Raw genomic sequence first — 22614 nt, forward strand, 5'->3', positions numbered from 1 at the left:
GACTTTGGATTTTGTGAAATCGAGGTTGTTGGATGCTGAATTGAAATTGAACCATATGCAGACAAGTGAGGTAGGTGAGAGCTCATTTATTACACGATTTAACAATAGGTCTAAACCTAAGAGGTGTTTTGAGTGTGGTGAAACAGGACACTTTATAGCAGATTGTCCAAGACGCTATAAGGTTAATTATAAATCATCTGGGGGAAATCTTAACATCTCGCGGGACCGAGGTTATGGAAGACACCCATGTCGTGGGCATGAAAATAGAGATGGCTACGCAAGTAGAAGTAACTATCTATGCTACGATGATGGAGAAGGTCAAACCAAAGAAGTTTTGTTTGTGGCAACTAGTGAAGAGACTGTGTTGTGTAGTGAAGAAACGCATGAAATTCAGTTTGTTCTAGACTCGGGATGTACAGATCATCTAGTTGGTATGCACGTGAAAAATCATATGTCTAAGGTTAAGGAACTCAAGCAGCCGGTAAATATCAGAGTTGCAAATGGCGAAGAGTTGATGGCGACACAGGTAGGAACCCTTAGGCTTCACAAGAATGGGTTAGTCATAAAAATAGAAGCACTTATTGTCCCTAACCTGACAATGAATCTACTATCTGTTGTGAAGATTGTAAAGTCTGGAAAAAGGGTGATCTTTCATGAAAATGTGGCAGAAATAATAGATGATAGTGATCTGAAAATTCCTTGTGAGTTGGCTGGGAAACTGTATGTCATAAGTTTCTCACTTAGGGAAGCTGAAAAGTGTACCCTGGCAGAAGTAGAGGACCTGTGGCACCGGAGGCTCGGACATTTAAACCGCAAGAGCTTGACGTCAATGGGCCTGCCAACTTCAAACAAAGTGTGTGACTCATGTCGCCAAGGAAAAACGGAGAGACAACCATTTCCTCACGTCAAGGTACCAAGGTCTCAGAGAATTGGAGAACTTCTGCATACTGATGTGGGGGGGGCCAGTAAATCCTCCAACAAAGAACGGCGAGAGGTACTATCAAACTATTATTGACGATTATTCACATTTTGTTGTTGTGTACTTGCTTGCAAACAAATCGGAGGCAGGAGAAAATTTGATAAAGTACATCAACCAGTTGAATTCTCAGCTTGGGAGAGGTTCTGTCAGTCGTGTGCGATGTGACAATGGGGGTGAGTTCACATCCAATGAACTAAAATCCTTTTGTTCAGACAAAGGTGTGAGATTAGAGTACACAGCCTCGTATAGTCCACAGAGCAATGGAGTAAGTGAGAGGATGAACAAGACTCTACTTAACAAAGTTAGAAGCATGTTCGTCGAGACTAACTTGCCAAAATTTCTGTGGGGCGAAGCAATCAGAACAGCTGCATACCAGATTAATCGGTCACCTACAACAGTGCTGAGTGGGGGGATTTCAGCTGGTGTGTATTATGGAAGGATTGATCTGTCTAAGTTAAGAATTTTTGGTGCAAAGGCCTGGGCTGTCAAGTTGCCACAGACAGGAAAATTGGAATCAAGAGCAACACCTGTGAGGATGGTCGGATATAGTCCAAATGGATTCCGGCTGTGGGACCCAGTAACAAATTGTGTAGGAGTGTCACGAGATGTTACATTTGATGAGACAGATGTGGTTTTTCAGGAAGTAACTGTCGATCCTAACCTAATAGTTAGTATGGAAGAAACTGATGGATGTGAGGAAAATGTGGACCTGGATGAAAGTGAAGATTTTAGAGGATTTGACCACAATTCAAAGAGAACGACTATGAGCAACCTACCAGAAAGACAAAGGAGGACCACGTCACTACCAAGAAGACTGGGTGAATATGAATTGTATAGTGCGTATTGCTTGATGACTGGTGACCCAACTACATTCTCTGAAGCAGTTGGAACAGGAAATGGCTGAGGTAAAGCAGTAGAAGTCGAGCTTGATGCTCACAATAAATTCCATACCTGGGAACCTGCCAAGTTACCAGAGGGAGTTAAACCTATTGACACAAAATGGAAATTCCAGACAAAACAAAATGGACTCAAAAAGGCAAGATTGGTGGCACGTGGTTTTCAAGAAAATTGTGACTACGATGTGTATTCTCCAGTAGAAAAGATGACAACGATCAGGGCATTGTTATCATTTGCACTGCAAAAGAACTTTGAACTGAGGCAATTGGATATTCCCACTGCCTTCCTCAATGGAGAACTAAATCAAGACATTTACATTAAGAAACCAGAAGGGGTTGTATGTGATGCTGAAGTATTAAAACTGAAGAGAGCACTGTATGGTCTTAAAGGATCTCCAAGATGTTGGAATCAGAGGTTTCACATATTTGCGACTAAGTCAGGATTGGAACGTTCTGCTAGTGATGCCTGTTTTTATCTCAAGAAAGACTTGCATTTAATTGTGTTTGTAGATGATATTTTACTTGTTGGTAATACCATTGAAGAAATAGAGAAATCTGTATGTCACCTGAAAGATGAATTTAATGCCAAAGATTTGGGAAAATTACATTCATTTTTGGGCATGGAAATTGTAAATGATGGGACAAAAATCACGATATCTCAAAGACATCTGATTGCAAATATACTTCAGAAATTCAACATGGAAAAATGCAAGGGGATGCAAACACCAATGTCACATGATGCAGTCCCACACCCAACGGGAGAGAATGTAAATGTACCCTACAGGCAGCTTATTGGATGTTTAATGTATGTGTGTATATAGTGAGTAGGCCGGATATTATGTTTGCAGCATCATTTCTAAGCAGATTTCTTGACAGACCAACCAACTGTATATGGAACGCAGCGAAGCGAATACTACGGTACCTGAGTATCACCAAAGACTATGGTTTAGTGTTTAAGAGAAATCAGCACGAGAATCTGGTGGCATACACGGATGCTGATTGGGCAGGAGATAAGCAAGACCGAAAGAGTACCAGTGGATCAGCAGTGTTCTTCGCAGGAAACCTCGTGTCTTGGCAGTCTACAAAACAGCAGACTGTAGCACTGTCGACCGCAGAGGCAGAGTATGTTGCAGCAGCTCAGACAACATGTGAAATTCTTCATCTTGATGGTCTACTGAAAAACATCTCATCTAGTGACTCTGTGCCTGCGTTATATTGTGATAATCAAAGTGCTATACATATGATAAACAATCATGAAAACTCAAAAAGGTCGAAACACATTGACATTAGAGTAAATTTTATTAAAGATGTTGTGTCAAAGAATCAACTTGTTGTGGAGTATGTGAGATCGGAGGATAATGTCGCAGATATGCTCACAAAGGCATTGTCGGTTCGAAAATTCATAATGTTTAGAAATATGCTATCTGTTGTGCCCATTGATTGAAAGTTGTACTGTACTTCCTTCCTGTTTACTTAGGGGCAATTTAAAGTTATCTAAAATGTAAAAACAAAATAACTTCAAATTGAAGGGGGATGTAGAGAATTAACCTTTGTTTGTGTAGTCAACACTGGAAGTTGTTGGTTTTGTTGTGGCAACGAGTCAAGGAAATGGCGGATATAAATGTGGTTATATTGTGTTACTAGGATGTTTTATTTAACCATTAATAATAAGTTTAACAAGAGACAGTCCAATTTTGTTCTATTAAATGATAGCTGATACTCAAATAGTATATAGGAAACATCAAGAACATTTCCAAAATTACTACATTCCAGCCAGACAAATTGTTTTACTAAGTTATATCAAGAGCTTGAAATGGTCTTTTGGAAAAATATTTAAAGGATATTAAGACTTGATTTTTTCAATGAACCAAGTTTTATCCAGTGACAGAAGATATTGCAACTTCAAACTTTCATTTTCTGGATTTTGTGCATTGTGAAATGTTTGATGCTTTGCAATGGAATTGTGGAATAATTATATCAAGAATCCAAAACCAGTTCAAAAATCAGTTTGGAAGCTATAATTTATCTAGTTCTTCGCAATGACATTGGAATCATCGCATTGCTCCATTTTGTGACATCTAGCTGGGAACCAATGCAGCTACCATTAACATCTGCGGTTTACCAGACATCGTCAAGAATAACATGCTTTGAAGGACAATTTTCATCCCCCAAGACTAACCTTGTTAGAGAGGATTTCTATTGAAGTACCTATAGGTATTAACCAATGCAAACCAATGGTATGTCTATAGAATAAGAAATAAATTTGTTTGTGTTGTATTTAGAAATATTAGCATCTAGCCTTTAGATATCCTAATTAGAATTTTGATTTGCCAGAACGATTAATTTACTTGAAATTAACTTACTTAATTTTGTTGAAGTAATTATTTCTAGTTTACTTGTGCTATGTTTATTTGCATCTATCAATTTAACTTTATCTCAGAGGATACCCTTTTAGATGAGAGCCCTCAATATTGCTTTTATCAATTGACTGGCCCCAATTACATAATCTTTCTTGGATCAATACATAACATACATTAATAGTACTTGTGCAATAGTTAATATCTATTCACAGTAAAGGATTGTATTATTAGAAACTGTAAATTGTATTGTCAAAACGATTAATGTAAATACTGTGCACACCATCGTCAAATTTGTTGATTGAGTTAGTAATATTTTTTTGGTTTTAACTTTGCTTTCTGAAAGTTTATTTGATTGAACTGTTACAATTTGCTTCAAGACATTACTTTCAAAGAATTAAACCTCCAGTGGTTGCTGTTGACATAGTTTGATGTTACAAATAAACTAATAACTGAGTTAACCAATTGGAAAACTAACATGTCATGTGATGAAATGTGGTAATTTTTTAACTATTGTGTCAATTGGTGTTTGAGCGGAATGTTTGCTTAGTTCTCAATTTGCTGTGAACATCGTTACTTGCCCAGGTAAATTCAATGGAAGAAACCACAGATTTCATAATAATAAAAATAATTTATTTTTGTTTTTCCATCATTTATTTGGTATTCTCAAATACTAGATTATCTTCAAGTCACAGCCTAAGTCGAATTTCATGTCTTGTGCTCACTGCAAACAGTAACCTAACATTCATCACAAAGTAACTTAGAATCACTAGTTAAAGGCAAATTCAGACACATTGTTAATATTTATAATCCTGTAAATATAATTTTACAAACTGTACAGGTTTAACCCTGTGAATAAGAATACAATGACAATTGTTTTCAACATCATCTAGGGAAGTTGAAAATCCAACAGGATGTGATGAACTAAACTTTACTGAAATAGTTGGTTTCGTGACGTGCCAATATAGTGACATCTGGTAGTTAGCATGTGTCCTCGATTCCTTTCAAGATGAGCTAGAAATCAAAGCAAGTTTTTTTCACCCCCATGATCCAGCTTCATCCAGTTTCTCATACCATTCAGAATCTGACATTCTTCATGTCCATCGGAGAGACATTCTCACAAGAGTAGACCAAGTACGTAACTTAACTGGAAGTATACACTGGCAGTCAGAAAAAGGAAATGCAAACAAAAAACTTTTGCCTGTACTGCAGCTATGATTTAGGTATATCGAGGTACATACTTCAAATCTTTCATTTTACATAGATTTCAAAGAAATACTAGGTACCTATTGTAGCCGTTACCATGGTGCAACTTTCGGAATTCTTTTTTTTTTTCATTTCATGGTTTATAGACCCAAAAACCATCGTCAACTAAAAAGTGTGTGTGTATAAAATCACAATTTGGTGGACATGATAACTGTCCCAATTTTTCACAAAATACATAAAATCTAGTAGTAGAAAATCTTGGTCAAGTTCGTTAATGGGCAATATCTGACCAAAGAAGTAGAAATGGGGAAGGTTTTTTGAAAAACATAAAAATCACTGTAACTCCCATAATATGGAAAATATCACATCAATTTGATAGTATAATTCTTAGGAGTAATACCAAAACATTTTGTCTGAAAAAAGTTTTTAATACGACCAACTATAACCGCAAAAGGGTGAAAAAATGAGGGTTTGCGGACAAAATAAAATCATAACTCCCTTCATAGGCACACGTTGAATTCATACAAATTATGTATTAATCTTATAATTTTTATCTAAAACTTTGATCTGAAACAATTTTTGATTATACGAACCATTGTGCAAGGGGCAGAAAAAATAAGGGGTAGAATTTTCAAAAATTTGTAACTCCCTTAGTAGCTACACAAATACATTCAAATTGTTTGTAAGTCTTATAATTTTTATCTGAAACTTTTGTCTGAAACAATTTTTAATAAGATGAACCATTGTTGCAGGGGGTTGAAAAAATAAAGGGATAGAACTAAAAAAAAATCGTTATTTACTATCTGCGATGTTAATTCATTCTGTTTTACTGTAAAACCTTAAATTATTATCTACAACTTTCATCTGAAAAAAAAAAATTATACGACAACGATTACGGCAAGGAGTACCTATAATAAAAGTTAGAATCCAAAAAAAAAAAAAAAAAATCTAACTCCCTTCATAGGCACAACATAGAATTCATACAAATTATGTATTAATCTAATTAAGTATTAATCTTATAATTTTTATCTAAAACTTTTGCTGAAACAAATTATGATTCGTCAAACAATTGCTGCAAGGGGTTGAAAAACTAAGGGGTAGAATTTTAAAAAAAAACATAGCTCCCTTAGTAGGTACACTACCAAATCTGTTCAAATTGCTTGTAAATATTATAATTGTTAACTAAAACTTTTGTCTGAAACAATTTGTGCTAACACAAATTATTAGTGCATGGTGTTAAAAAAACCTGGGCTCGAAATAATAAATTAATAAAACTCCCCTACCATGGTCTCTATTGAATTATTGTTTATTTTTGTATAATTTTGTAAAAATTGTTGAAAACTTTTAACTGAAGTAAATTTTTTTATAACCTATCATTTGCAAGGGGTGGAAATAAGGGTAGAAAGACAAATAAGTCATTATTTTTTTTAATAGATATACTATCTATCCAATCCATTATAATTTATTATAAAACTTCTAAACTTTATCTGAATCTTTTGGCTCAAACAATTTTTGATGAAACGAACTATTACCGTAAAACCAGAGGTCAAAATTTAAAAAAAATAACTACCTTAGTGGCAAATTCATCAGAATTTATTAATATCCATCTTAATATTAACGCCTATTATCTGCAATTTTTTTCAAAATGGGAACAGGATTGAGTTTAAAAATACAATGCACACGTAATGTTCTATAATAATATTTTTATATGATCCCAATGAAATCCCATTAGGAAACTTTCTAAATAAAAAATCAGATTAAATATAATATAACTACATTTAAATAAAAAATTAAAAACTCTTGTTTATCAGCCCTGTATTTTTTGTTTATTCCATTTATATTTAAGATAATTTATATTAATCAGGGTACAATTATTATTTTTGCATGCAAATAATATACGTAGTTCCTCTTTTTTATTGCAATTTATTTTAAAGTCATTATTTCTATGTTAATTCTGCAGATTAGCAGCTTCCAGGGAATAAGGATAATAATAATTAAAGTGAAAGGTAGGTTATGTTAGATCTGCTACATTATAATTTATAATTATAGTATTTTTAAGTATTAAATATGTACCTATTATTAATGTAGCTAACCTGACCTTACATAACCCGGCCATCAATTCACTAAAATGATTATTTTGCTTAATTCCCCGAAGCAGCTAATCTGCAGAATTACTATAATTATGACAGATTACTTTATCTCATTAAAAATAACTCATACTTACAAAGAAAGTTATTGGGGAACATTCACTACAGACAGTTATGTTATCTGACACATGATGTCATGAGTCAAGAATCATCTTTATCTTTGTCCATTCTAAATACTTAAAATGAAAGAGCTAGATTACTACTCAAAAGTTTCATGTATATGTAGTATTGAATTTCTCTCCTCACCCGAGAAAGATGCTAAGAGAGCACAGGTATATTTGAAAACATAACACTTCTCCTTCCAAATCTGCATATGAAAAATATTTTCTAACTTTCTTAGCTTTCAAACAAGTTATACCTGAACTAAAAATACATTATTAAGTCATGTATGGTCTAATGAATAACTAAATGAAAGTAGCCATTATTCACCTGTTTTATCTAGATATAAGACTTTCAAAAATAAGTATTTTTAAGGTGTTAAAATATTTCCTTTCTAATGATATTGGGGTAATGTTTAGGTTATTTTCAAGTTGATAGAATTTAGGCTAGTGGTAATAAACTAACAAAATTAGAATAATTTTTTAGGAGAGGTGCACAGCAAAAAAAATAAATTAAAACACGAAAAAGGATTTATTATTTCCTGAAAATTTCTATAATCTTTCTGTAAAAAACAAAGATATAATTGTATTATTTCATTACCAGAGACAGAATTTTTCAAAGGTATAATTCTGCTGTGTTAAGTACTTGGAACAAGACAGTCTCATGTCATAAGTAATGTGGATGTTGCGAGAAAAGGAGAATTATTTAATGTTCCTCTGAATTTTGTCATATTAGTTTTGATTGATTTATTTATTTATTTATTATGGCCTTCTATACAACCCAAGCAGATGGGAAGAAGTTGTCAATTTGCAGAACCACATTTCACATACATATATCATTAGAGAACCGCAATAAAATACTACATAAGTATTACATATGAAAACAAATACATATTCAAACAAATTCAAACAGGTAAAAGTTGTCAGTTTAAAAGCACAATATATATAACAAACATCATTAAAAACAACAATAAAACATATATATATATATATGTTACACATATGATCATAGACAAATAAACAATTTATAAAAACACATTACATATAGCAAACATCACTAATATACAACAATACAGAAATACATATTTACATGATACAAAAATAAAATAAAATACTATTTATCAAAGAATTCTTCTAATGAGTAGTAAGCTTTTTGTAGTAAAAAGGTTTTAAGTTGAGATGCAAATGTATGGTTATTACTATTTTCCATAATACTTTTTGGGAGTTTGTTAATTAATTTCATGCCCATATAAAATGGATTTAGTGTATATTTTTTGGTTCTATGCTGTACATTATGTATTTTATCAGCGTTTCTTGTTAAATATTTATGTATATCACTATTTTTTACTAATTGTATATTATTGTTATAAAACAATATTGTTTTATATATATATATGCTTACCACAGTCATTATTTTATTTGTTTTAAAAATTTGTCTACAGTGACTTGTGTTCCTTACCCCATATAATTCTCACAATTCTTTTTTGTAAAATAAATATTTTTTTCCAATTTGAGGAATTCCCCCAAAATATAATACCATAGCTAATAACAGATTGTATATTTGAATAATAATAAGATAAGACAGCACTACTGGAGCACAATTTTGTTAATGTATATATACCAAAGCATGTTGAACTTAATTTTTTGCAGATGTTATCAACATGTGCAGTCCAGGAGAGAGTGTTATCTATAGTAAGACCAAGGAATTTATTACTTTTTACATAGTAAAAAATATCATCACCTATCCTAATGTTATTTAGTATTAATGAATTGCTTCTCCGCAATGCGAATTGCATAATAACAGTTTTATTAGAGTTTAAGGTAAGATTATTTGTAGAGAACCATCGCAATGTATCAGTAAGTGTTTGCCTGGTTTTTGTTTCTAATGTATGTCTATTTGGGTCCATAATTAATATACTTGTATCGTCGGCAAACAATATTGGATAACCTAATTTTAAGCTTGTTGGGAAATTGTTTACATAAATGTTAAATAAGATGGGACCCAAAATAGAGCCTTGCGGCACACCTTGTGTAACATTTTTTGGCTCAGAAAAACATGCTGTCGTATAATTATTTTCAGTAAATATGATTGACGTAACTTGTTTTCTATTATTAAGATATGATTTAAATAAGTCATTAACCACACCTCTTATACCACAGTTTTCTAGCTTAATCAAAAGTAGATCATGGTTAACACAGTCAAATGCTTTTGAAAGATCGGCAAAGATGCAATTAGTAAAACATTTTTTGTCATACATGTATGTTTCAGAATTTCAGATTCACACGTATTGCTGATCCTAGCAAAAAAAAAAAGATTTGGTTGGTAACGTCAGCTACATTAATAAACTCTATTTAATACATAATCCATACGTAACACGTAATTAATGCAGCTGACCAAACCTAACCAACCCTTCACACATTTTTACAGGGATGTAGCAAACCTATCATAACCATCTACTGAAACAATTAACTACTTCATATATCACATATCACAATGCTTTTTTACAGAAAGATTCGAAAATACATTAAGATGTAAAAAAGGGATTTCAAGATTTTTTTTTTAATAATCATTACTTATTACAGTTGCTGTATTTCTTAGATGCTGCTTCCCTGCAGAATTACCAGTGTGTGTATGACTTCTTTAGATTATTAAGCAACTTTTAACTAGCTATTTCGGTCTAATAATGATGCAAAAATTTTTGGTATGGAATAAATTCAGCAGAACAGTTTTTTTAATAGAACTATAGTTTAAAAAAAAAACTTTTTTTTTTTAAATTTCTACAGACATCAGGTAGGAAAACGTACATCAATATTTATTATTAATGTTTCAATGGAGTTTCATTTTTTCCCAAGTTAATAAAAAGCAACCTTCAACATTTTAATTTATTCCCTTTTCACTAAAATTACATTTTAAAAGTTCTTATGTGGTTAAATATTTTCACCTTAAAAACTTTTAACATTTTTCTTTCACCAAATTAATTGATTACAATCTGATCAGCTGGCTAGTTATTGCAAAAGTATACAGATCGTATGTGAAAAATATAAAAATCTGAATACACATATATTTTTAAGTATGCTAAGAAGAACGTACAGATTTACCCACAAGGATTCCGACACGAGTTTGACGTTTAAGCGGAACATTTGCAGAATTGCAGTAAACGCACAAACCTATCTGAACTTTCACGTTTAGTAAAACATTCGCCCCGCCCACCGGCGGATGTCATATTTGTCATTAATAATGACCTACGAATTATTGTTTCGGACATTAATTTTTTTTGTTTGAAACCTTAATTTTTAAACCATTTTCGGACAACGGCGATTATGTACTCTTAAATTATCATGCAGGAACTCTCTTCATAGTGACTATTAATGAACATTTCTAGTAAAAACCCTAACAGCGTAAAATGACAAACGTAACTTTCTTGAAATGTGCAAAAAAAAACCACAGATATTTAGTTAATATAACGCTGTCAGTAACATGTGTAGTGTTATTTCAAAACTAACAATTATTTAAAATCTAGGAGATGGTCACCAAGTTAAATCAATTAATTATTCATTAACTTACCGCTTTCAACGCTGCTAACCTATCCTTCGTCATCTTCTAACCAGCCTAATCACACGGATATATGTTTTATTTTTAATAAATATTCCATTCACAATTTTCCACAAATTGACACTAAACTAAGGAAACAGACACTACAATCACAAAATCGATACCTTTACGATTTCACTCCTGCAGTGCCGACTAACAATGCACGCATGCGCTTATGACGTCATACTACGTCAAAACATGTGTGTGTGTTATTACTAAACGTAACGGATTTTTTCTTATTGTTTCTTTTTAAAATTAAGTACTATAAATTTAAATGAGATCTAACTAAGATATACTAGTTCAAGCATTTAATGTGACTGAATTAATTTTACAACTTCTGAGGAAAATGACTGCAATATCAAATTAAAATAAAATGTGTTTAAAGTAGATGCACTCACAATAATAAGTTAAATGTAACCAGAAATGTTTTCTCAATCAGATTAGTAAATCTAGTCCCACTGTTCAGTGTACCAAAATATTCACTATTTTAGCAAGTAGCAAAGAAATTACCTCCTAAAAATGACAATATAAAACATTATCATTGACAGTTAAATATTTCATAATTCATGAAAGAAAACAAAAAAGTAAATAATTACAAGGAGTCCAAATTTTTATTTTAATGATGTATGTGAGGAAGTTGTATTGTTTCAGACACTTTATCTAACAAATAATTTCCTGCTTAAATATATGAATCATAGAAAGATTTTAAAAAACGTTCAGTAAATTGTTTAGAAACTAAAGACTTCAATTACAGATTTGTTCTCGATTCAACAGCATTACTGATAGATTCTGACCACTTACGAATTATTCCAGAATCAGAAAGTGACATTCATGGAATTTAGCATTCTATCGTGGGTAGACCCCACGATCACATTTTACATACATGTAAATATGAGCATAAAGAAAGAGGGAGCAATGATTTACCAGCTGGACGAGAAAAATGACAGGCACAATAATGTCCATGGCAGTGCAAAAATTAACTTGACAGGAAAAAAAATCAGAGTAACCAAACAAGAATGTCTCTCATTCATGATGTTAAAAAATAATTGCTACTCTTAAAATGCCATTAAGACTAGCACCTCAATGCCTGATCGTCACTCCCACTCGTACATTTCTGAATGTAAAAAAAAACGAGCTGTGGACCAACACAGCAATAAAACTGAACGGAAGAAGGCCGAACATATGACGAGCCACTCGCAAAATGCTAACAATGATTGCATTATCACAACGATGCCAGTAGTCAAAGCGCCCACACACCCGAAATTCCAGTGTTGCAAAAGGAGATACCTAACAGGAAGAGACAATGTGACAAAAGTACATGCGAACAATTGAACCACGAATCGAACAGACAGTGCTTGCGACAGCAGTGGGCGAAGACAACAGCAACATGCATTAACATGTGTGCATCCATACATCGTGATGGTGATAAGTATGTGGTGAAGAGATTGGGTATAGTGGAGATCCACAATCCAACAAGGATAATCAAGGAGATTAGATAGGACACTCTGCAGGGGAGAGGATGGTAGAAAAACTGGTAAGACTGTTTAGTTGGTCATGGGGAAGAGTGTTCAGGGGAAGCTTGGAGATAGAGTGCAGAGAGGAATGTACATAGAAAGGAGCGATTATGAGTGATAAATCTAAAGAGACTGAATGCGAATTGAAAACGGGAAGCATTCCTGTTGTGAATAGGACATGTTTGGATTGAGGTTGAGGGGGATATATTGACTAATAGAGCTTGAAATTATTTTTTTTTGAGGAAGCTCCAGGAAATGAGTAAATAACATCGTTTAACTTTGACAAATAAGGTTTTATAATTTTTTCACTTATCATTAGTTTCAGTGGGAATAGTTAAAAATAATTCCGATCAGATTGAAACATTTTGTTGACTTAGAGGAAATATATGGCATCATATTTCCCTATGCAGTAAGCGAAGCCCGGCCTCCAGTACCGCCCATTGGTCGTGACAGCTATCATGACCAAGAGCACCACTGCCGAGTTCAGTACTTGAATTTTACATTGTGTCAATTTCCAGCTATGCTCTTTTGGACCATAAGTCTCCAATGGTACATCATGTATTTTTTTACAGCTATCCCATACAGATTAGCATTTATTGCATTATTATATTGCTCAGCCACTGTCCACGTCGAGTGGGATGGTGTGTCGTCTGGTATGCCATGCGACAGTCGCGCTCCATAGTTTGCTAAAGATGGACATGTCTCGCAGCACTGTTTCTGTAATTGTGGGAACCACCATATTATATTTTGTAATTAACTAGTACCGTCAAACGGGGTGAAATGGTGCCACTTTTTGTGTATTTGTTAGAATAATTCTAAAACTATTGAATTGTCTCGTTAGTGAAATACTGTGTTAGGTAGGCACATTCTTCAACTTTTATTAGATATTCAAGGAACATCAATACCTATTTCCATAAAGGCTTAAATGTGAGAAAATTCATGGCACAATCTCACCCCTCCATAGGGGCGAGTTTATGCCAAGTGTTATTTCAGTGTAATTTCCCTAAGAAAATTATTCTGGCATAAACTCGCCCCATTAAAGGGTCACTTTGTTCCACATTTCAAGTGCATAATATAAATAAACGTAAATAATGCTGTAAATTTACATTCTAATAGCTTTTTGTATACTTATTCAAAAGGACAAAATATTGGGTAACACAACTTTTGATAAAACATACATATATTGAAATTATGTTTGCCAATTAACAAATACGGTATACAAAGCTATTACTACTGCAAAAGAAACCTGTTACACATAAAATACTAGTGCCTAGCACGACTTTACAAGGATAATTTTCACAAAATTAACATAGGTTTACCAAATCACATTTCTTTACCTACTTGGAAATGATACCATATACCGGTTTCTAATTACTAGAGGCACCTGTATTTCGCGATTTTTTTTCATGTAAGGTATTTCACAAAACACTGTAGCTTTTTTTATGAGTCATGGCAAATTGTGAGGGTGCAGCAGTACGGTGACCACATTCTCATTGGCCCCGTCAAGAGCGGGACGACACCTCTCACCGACCTCAGCCAATAAACACAGGAGAAAAGCTACAGTATTTTGTGAAATACCTTGACATGAAAAAAAAATTGCGAAATACAGGTGCCTCTACTAATTACTTGTGTACATACAGTAGGCAACAAAATAACATTTACATAGGTAAGCATAAACAATTCATTTTTTTTAGATCCACCAAGTACAGCTCCCTTCGTGATAATTGTTTTGGGTGAGGAAGCATCTTGATAACAGCTGTTTTCTTATACCAGATTTCATCTTTTTTTTCAGGCCACTTCCAGTATTTACCAGTCCTGCTCATAGCACTTATTCTGACATCTGATTCGTCAATCGCTGTAACTGTCCCAGGATAAACTATTTCATCATAAAGAAATGCTACAAAGTCCCCAATACTAAGATCTTTCGACAGAGAATCACACACACTTGATGCCAATGTGTCTGTAACTACCACACATCCATTTGAATCATTAGATTCAGAGCCTGACTCAATAAGATCTTCTACACTGGCATCAGTATCATCATATTGCACATCATCTTCTATATCACTGCTACTGGTGTCTTGTTGATCTCTGGTTTTCTGTTTCTGATTTTTCCGCCCTGTTTTCGGTTGACTGGTACTCGGCTCATTTTCATGTGCATTGCTTGACAAATCATTTGCACAAACACTTTTTCCTGGTGGTACAGTTAATTTCCGCCTTCTTGTTTTCCCGTGTGTTTTCACTTCTTCGTGCCTTCTTTTCTTCAGTTCCTCTAAAAAACTATCACTGATCCTTAAGGTTGGAGAGTTATCAGCATCTGTAAATTCTTTCATTACACTGTCACACAGTTTTGCTAGAACTTTATTTCTGTCTAGTGGCACAAGCCCACATTTCTTAAAGCCTGACTTCAAATTTTGCTGTCCTCTTACTGCAAGGTTATCCAATAAGGTCTTTAAAAGATGTGGAAACTGATCTTTTGGTATAGTAGCACATCTGCTTCCATAGGATGTCTCTTTCCACTCACTCAGAATCTTTCGCCACTCACCTTTCATGGAGCGAAAGTATGCTACGTCAAAATGAACGAAATATTGTATTTCTCACAGAGATTTAGAACTTCCATATTCAATTGGGCACTCAAATTATCTCCCATTATAATTTTCTTTCCTGGTTGCTGTTTAAGAATTGGGAGCATAAGTTTTGTGAACCAGTCCTCAAAACACACAGCATCGAACCATCCTGATATGGTTCTATTGTAATGAGCCCCGTCTGGTCCCCCCTCTGTCCAAGTCTGCCACAGATTCTCAGCTTTGTAATTAATGTAAATGGGGGCAAGAATCCCTTCAGCATTTCCACATAACATTATAGTGGTACATGCTTTCGTAGCATTTCTAATTTTTTCAGGGTACTTTGTACCTTTCTTAACTATAACTTTATTACTGCCCGGATCGTCTACCAAATTACTTTCGTCGAAGTTCCATATATTAGAATGTGGAACTCCTTCCACCTCTTTCGAAAAATTATCAAAAAAATTATTGATGGTCCCTTCATTAGAACGAGCCCTAGCATGACTGATATTTCTTGCAAGTCTTGTACTTAAATCTTGTTTGTGCCTTTTGAGAAATGATTCTACCCAATCCTTCCCTGGGACATTGTTTTTAAACTTCTTTACATGTCTACCACATTTGTCAAGGTAGTTCTTTACAGTCATTTGCAAATAAAATGCAGTCAGTGGGAACCCATAAGTTGACATAGCAATAATGTACTTAGCAAACAAGCCTTCTTCATCGCTGGAAAATGTTGTCTGCCCACCTGAAGCATTTGGATGTTTACCATGGATTTTTCCAGAAAGTGTGTTTCTGTGAATGCCATATCTGTAACAATATTTACCAAGCATCAGTATAGATACAGGAACTATTATTGCACAGAAAAAGTGTAAAGAAGTTACAAAATTTTGGTAACTTACTTTTCAGCAGCTGCACGAACAGAAATCTTCTTTGCACGAACCTCATTCAAAGCTTTTTCAAGATTTTTTTCTGAATAATTTTTATATGGACGACTTCCACGTTTTCTCACATATTGGCCCACCATTGTTAATGAACCTAAAATGAACAAACAAAAATACCAACATGCATTACTCTCGTTTTAATAAAAGTAATTCTGCAATGTGTTCTTTCGGAATGGTAATTATGAAAAAAATTGAGCTAGCAGTTTTTTTTTTTAAATTATTTATTATTGTTGGTGTGAATTATAATTAGATAATTGTTGCTTTAACTTTGATATTTAGGCTAGATTGTTTTTATGTTGATCCAAGATGGCGTCGATTGTTCTCATCATGTTTTTCTTGTAAATACTACAAACAAAGGGATGACTTTGTGCCGAAATAATTGGCACAAAGTCGCCCCAATAATTGTTGTGCAAAACAAAAAAAAATTAATTCATAAAAATATTTTTTACCTATCTTACTATACATCACATCAAATTAATCACAATGAAATGCACAACAAATTGGTACTTACAAAGTTTTGTTTCAACCACTTTAGTAATGTCTTAGACCATACATATTATAGACTGCTGATTCTCCTATCTTTGCCATACTACGGGCCGAGGCTAACATCTCGATCAGCTGACTGTTGGTATCTAAGCAGAGTTCTCCCATATAACGCAATGTTATCGCGGCATATATTTGCCGTCATCCGGGGTCTCGGGCTCGAGTCCCGGTGCGGTTCCTAGCGGGAGTGGCTGTTGCAAATGTAATGAGTCCGGGTGGGCGCCAGACTAGTTCTGGTGCTAGTCGGTAGTTGGGTCGTGGGGTCGATTGCCCTGCGTGGCCCACTAGGACCGTCGGCGGTGTTGCGTGGGTTTAAGGAATTCCCTACTCGGCGGTGGTTGGGGGTAGCAGGTTTAAAGAAGCGTACGCTGAAGTGAGGTAATAAATGACGTGCGTCATTTATTCAGTCGACGGTGGCTCTGGTGTAACGTTGTTGGTTACACGCCACGTCGTACAACAGGTGACGTCACAAGATACAAATTACACAATTACACGCAACTAAGTCTGAGAGTTACTGAATTACCGTAGCGCAAGTTTACAAAAGGAATGTTACACGAGGTTGCGTTATACAAATTTACGAATGTTACGTGGAAAGATGCGTCGCACAAGTTTACAAAAGAAATGTTACACGAGGTTGCGTTGCACAAGTTTACAAAAGAAAATGTTACACGAGGGTGCGTTGCACAAGGTTACAAAGAAATGTTACAAAGTCACTAATTATTCCGTATTATCGTGTCCCTAGGCGTTTCTGAGCCTGGCTGCTCAACGAGGGGTGAGGGTGATTGGAGGCGGCCAATCCCGTAAATCTGCGTATCGAGGCGGTGCTCGCGTCCACGGCAGTGGAGCGCGGACCGCAGCTAAATTCGCTCAAAAGTTCCCTTACGGGGAGTTTCAGTGCCGGAGCGACTGAGTTTAACCAAAGTTCTGTCCTCGGGAGACGGCCCGTACCGGATACTGAACCTACCCTGCGGACCAAGTGTGGTGCAGGGGGGGTTTTTAGATTTATGCGGCCGGATTAGGTCCTGGACCGAAAAACTGGACCGTGTACACACGGAGAGATTATTAAAAAGGGGTTTTAAGAATGACTATATTTACCAGAAGTGAACTCGGTGTGGACAAAGGATGATGTCTCTCCGTGGGACGTGCGTCCGCCCCGGTCCACGAGTCGCGTTGTACTGGCGTCATGTCATGGCGTCCGGCCGAGGCTCGGTGGCCCTCGCGCCAGGGTTGACCTCATTACGTTAGTTTCTGATATGATATGTTAATGATAGAATTTAATGGCGTTAAATTCTTACGTTAATTATTAAAGCTGAATCAAGGTCATTCGTCGCTTCTACAAATGAAAGTTATTATATTTAAGAATTATTCTGTTTGAATTTTTACGTTGACGCCGCCGTCAGTGCTCCCTCTGAGAGCACAGGCCGTTATGTGTCCTCAACACCTGATAAGTGCCGCGCCCCGAACGCGCCCGCGCGCGCAACGTAGTGCAGTGCCCCGAACGGCGTGACGTCAGTCACGGCCTCCTACGTGTGCAAAGCGCCCGGCCGGGTGTGGCACTGCGTAAGGGTATTGTTTCTCATGTATTTTATAATATAAACAAAATCTAAGAAATCTAAACCATTCAATAATTAATGATAATTAAATGATCATATGTTAAAAGGGTATAATTCACAAAACTGGCCGAAGTCATCTTCCCGCGCTCCGCAGTTTTCCCGCGGAATTTCCCCCCTCCCTGGCCGCGGCGGCCAGGGAGGTTAGTCAGTCGCCATCCAGCACTCGCCCGGGCCGGCAGCCCACGCACGGGGAGCCTTCAATTTTCGCGCCAACACCATATAACTGCAATAGGTAAATATAGTCCAAACGTTTTATATCAGCTCCCCGGTCGGCCCAAATCGGCCGTTAGCATCCACGCGCGGTCTTTTAATAATATGTGTATCCCATCAGGGATTTGTATAGTTTACGTAAGCAATTAGGTGACCTGTCGTGGCACCTGCGCCTCACGCTTTAACGTCCCACCACGGGACATAGTTCTTTGCCCACGCAGGGCGGCACTGCGCCGAACGCGGCCAGAACTTTCGGACGAGTATTCACCTGGGACGTGCCACGGCCACGTGTGTGATATCGCTCCAGATTCCACCGTGTCCGTGCCCAGCTTAACGTGGCCCAGCCACCCCGCGGACTATCCGCGCATGCATATCCTCCTGTGCGGGACTAATCGCAGTAATTCAGTGTAACGTGTTTTAATAAGTAATCATTCTCCTGTGCGGGACTAATCGCAACCACTCAGTGTCATATGTTTTCTTAATTAATCTGCGGGACCGATCGTCCGCACGCTTCACGCCACGTCCGTATACTCTCGCAGAGACCCTAGCAGGTTCAGGTGCGCGGAGCTTAGGTCGACGATGAAGCGGCCAGTCACGTGAAGGTGTGACCTGTAGAGTGTGCGACGTAATAAATAACCAAAAGAACTCGTGTGTTTCATTAATAAGGCGTCCTGGGAGGCCATAACAGCCCGGGGAGTCCTTTGTCGCCGCATCCCTGCCTACTGCCACGAGGCCAGGAACCCCCCCTTGAGATTCAAAATTAACCTACCAGCTTAAATTTACGTAAATTCAGATTAGGCAACGGGGACGGCGTCAACGTCACACCAGCGACTGTTCGTCTCTTGTCGGATTGCTCTGGTGGGGTTAATGACGCAACACAAGGTTTAAATAATTATGTCATAAGGTCTGATTGACTGATTCAGGCAGAAGGCCGCCAGGGGAACACTCACACGCGTATTGCTGTAGTTACACACGTGAGTGCCCGGGCACTCCTACGTCGCACTTTCGTTGACCAACTTCAAATAAATATGTAACACTGTTTAATAATCTATGTTTGTTTTTTAACGTGGTTGGTTTTAGTGACGGTCTGTTTATTTTGGGGGTCCGGGTTCTACCTTGGATGCTGGTGGCTCGCCTGACTCGGGTGGGCCATGGCTAGGGGCGCGTTCCGTTAGCGGGGTTGCATACTGGCGGTTGCAGGTCGGGCTATAGGGTGGCCTTCGGTCGGACGACTTCATATTTCATAATATTTTCAGTTTTATTGTTACCAAGAAAGAATACACGACTTATTTACTCATTGTAGTAATTAAATGTGTAATCCGTACACATAATTTCCATGAAATACATCAGATGTGCGCCGTTTATTGAATATTATCGGTCGTGAGACAAATGTTATTGTCGGAAGGTAGTGAAAGAAATGAGTTTGAGAAGCCAATTCAGCTGTTTAAAATCAATTTGCGTGGTTTATTGCATACTATAATTTTCTTTTTGTGTATAGAACAATGTTTATGAGCGAGAATTCATTCTTCATTCAACCATTTAGTTAAAAAAAAAAAAAAAAAAAAATTTGAACTCTTGAAGATTGCAGGGTTGTTATAATATCTTTATTATATGTACACAGTCTAATGTTTTAATTTACACGTTTGTAGACCAAATAATATTGCCAATGATAAGTTTGTTTATTTATTTATTTTATTTGTATTACATTGAGCCTTCTTTTGGTAGAAACCATTAGGCTATGGACCATGTCATTTACATATTTACAGTTTTACATATCCATACAGTTTTACATGTACACAGTTTTACATACACATAACTTTGAAGTAAAACAAATAGTAATACAATTTTTCAAATAATCTGAATTACAAATATAACATAATTTCTTTTATACATAGGTAGTACCCATAAACATGACATGTCAAGCAATTCCTATATTTTTTTCTTATAAAAAAAATTAAGCAGGATTTAGGGTATTAGGATATTGTTGTTAGTCATTGTAGCTATACAAGGGAGTCTACTGTAACCAGAATGCTTCCCCTCTTTCAGCAGTATACTCCATAAATTCTTTTAAATTGTAAAATGGATTGCATACAAGTGTATTTTTTTATGGAAGCTTTGTATTTGTGTATTAGAGCTGTAGCAAACCGTATGTATTCGTTACTGAGTAACGGAAGCGGCATCTAGTAACGAGTAACGAAACGTTACACACGAATGCATTTCGTTACTCGCATCTTTCGTATGTTTCACGCATGGAGGTAATAGTCTACCTCCATGGTTTCACGCATGCGCGCGCGTATTCGTTACAAATAACGATGTTTGTTTATTAATAAAAGTATGATTTGGAAATACATCGTCCAAGTTTTTTTACTGTTTATTAAAGGTATTGTGTGTGTAGACAAAGTTTTAGATTCGAACAGAAACAACGTAAGAAAGTATTTTTTACAAATTATAAATATGTATGTTTTTGTTTTTTATAATCGCGTATTTTCACGGTTTATGTTCTTATCTTAAAAGATATATTATAATAAAGCCGCTCTAATGAGAGTTAATTGTTTCTTGGTTAACAAAAGCTGTTAATTATCAAATATTTTTAATTGTTTATATTCGATTTATTTTTATTTACGCGACGTCATACTGTACGCGTACGAAATACGACTCGATTCGATGCTATGTACCATGTCATGCGGTATCAGAAGTAACGAGTAACGATACGAAAGTAACGAGTACTGATTGTTATAGTAACGAATACATACGGGTACACATTTTTTCGTTACTTTTACACCTCTATTGTGTATGTTGCTGATTTCCATTATTTTGTATTGTAAGGTATTAAATATTATTCTGCCAATGTGCTCTATTCCGATCTCAAATTGAGTAGTGGTGTGTTGTATGGGTCTCAATTTATTGCAGCCTCGAGTATTATGATGATGGACATCTTTATTTCTTTTAAATTTGGTTTGGTGTCTATAGCAGAAAATTAATGTTCTGTATATGATTTCATTTGTAAATGTTAGTATTCCTAATTTCTTAAATTTTTTTCTGCAACTAGATACATTTTTATCTTTAGTTATTATTCAAATGGCTTTTTTTGGAGTTTTTGTATATTTCCATTTAGTTTGGCATTTCCCCAGATTTCAATATTGTATGACATGATTGTATGGAAATATGCATGATACACAGTTTTAATTGTTTTTAAATCGACTAATTCTACAAGGTACCTCAAGACATAGCAGGCTGAATTTAATTTTTTCGCAATAATAGTTATGTGTTCCGTAAATTTTAATTGCTTATCAATATATACCCCGAAGAATTTTACTGAGTTAACCTGTAATATATTGTTTCCATTGAATTTTATGTTAAACTTGTTTTCATTTACTTTGGTCCTATTTCTGAATTTAATATAATTAGTTTTAGAGACATTCAATGCAAGTTTGTTGTATGAGAACCAATTTTTCATACGTTCAATGGCTCTGTTGGTCTCCTATACTGAATTTGAAGTTTCCCCAGTGATTATAACTGATGTACCATCTGCAAAAAGGATAAGCTGACCTTGGTGCCCTGTGGCACCCCATTTCTGACAATTGACCAATTTGAATATTTCTTACCAATTACATTTTTAATTTCTACCCTCTGTTTCCTTTCCTTCAGATATGATTCCATTCATTTGTGTGCTGTGCCCCTTATGCCATAGTGATATAGTTTATCTAGGAGAATTGCATGATTGACTAAGTCAAAAGCTTTGGATAAATCACAAAAAAATTCCTAATGAAAAGTTATTATCCAGTGCATTTAAGACTTTATTTATGAATTCATTAATAGCTGCTGATGTTGTTTTATTTTTTTGGAAACCATATTGACTTCTATTTAATATGATGTTATGGGTAAAAAAATGAAATAAATATTTAATATACAAAACACATTCAAATATTTTTGCCATTGTAAGTAGGATACTAA

The 22614-nt window shown here is 35.4% G+C and overlaps 1 protein-coding gene across 5 annotated transcripts in view; it reads right to left on the reverse strand.

Annotated features, from left to right (window-relative positions):
* The window catches only part of LOC134532995 (syntaxin-1A), a 91685-nt gene extending 80101 nt beyond the window's left edge, over nt 1–11584 (reverse strand). Inside the window, exon 1 of one of the 5 annotated variants that reach the window (XM_063370104.1) lies at nt 11249–11534. In XM_063370104.1, coding sequence (XP_063226174.1) covers nt 11249–11281 — 33 coding nt within the window. In that variant the 5' untranslated portion in view covers nt 11282–11534. Of the gene's footprint in view, nt 1–11248 lie in introns of all 5 variants that reach the window. The other 4 variants (XM_063370107.1, XM_063370105.1, XM_063370109.1 and 1 more) reach the window with 4 other exon arrangements.
* Nucleotides 11585–22614: the final 11030 nt, after the last annotated feature.

Source organism: Bacillus rossius, chromosome 6 (genome assembly GCF_032445375.1).
Source record: "Bacillus rossius redtenbacheri isolate Brsri chromosome 6, Brsri_v3, whole genome shotgun sequence".
Classification (NCBI taxonomy): Eukaryota; Metazoa; Arthropoda; class Insecta; order Phasmatodea; family Bacillidae; genus Bacillus; species Bacillus rossius.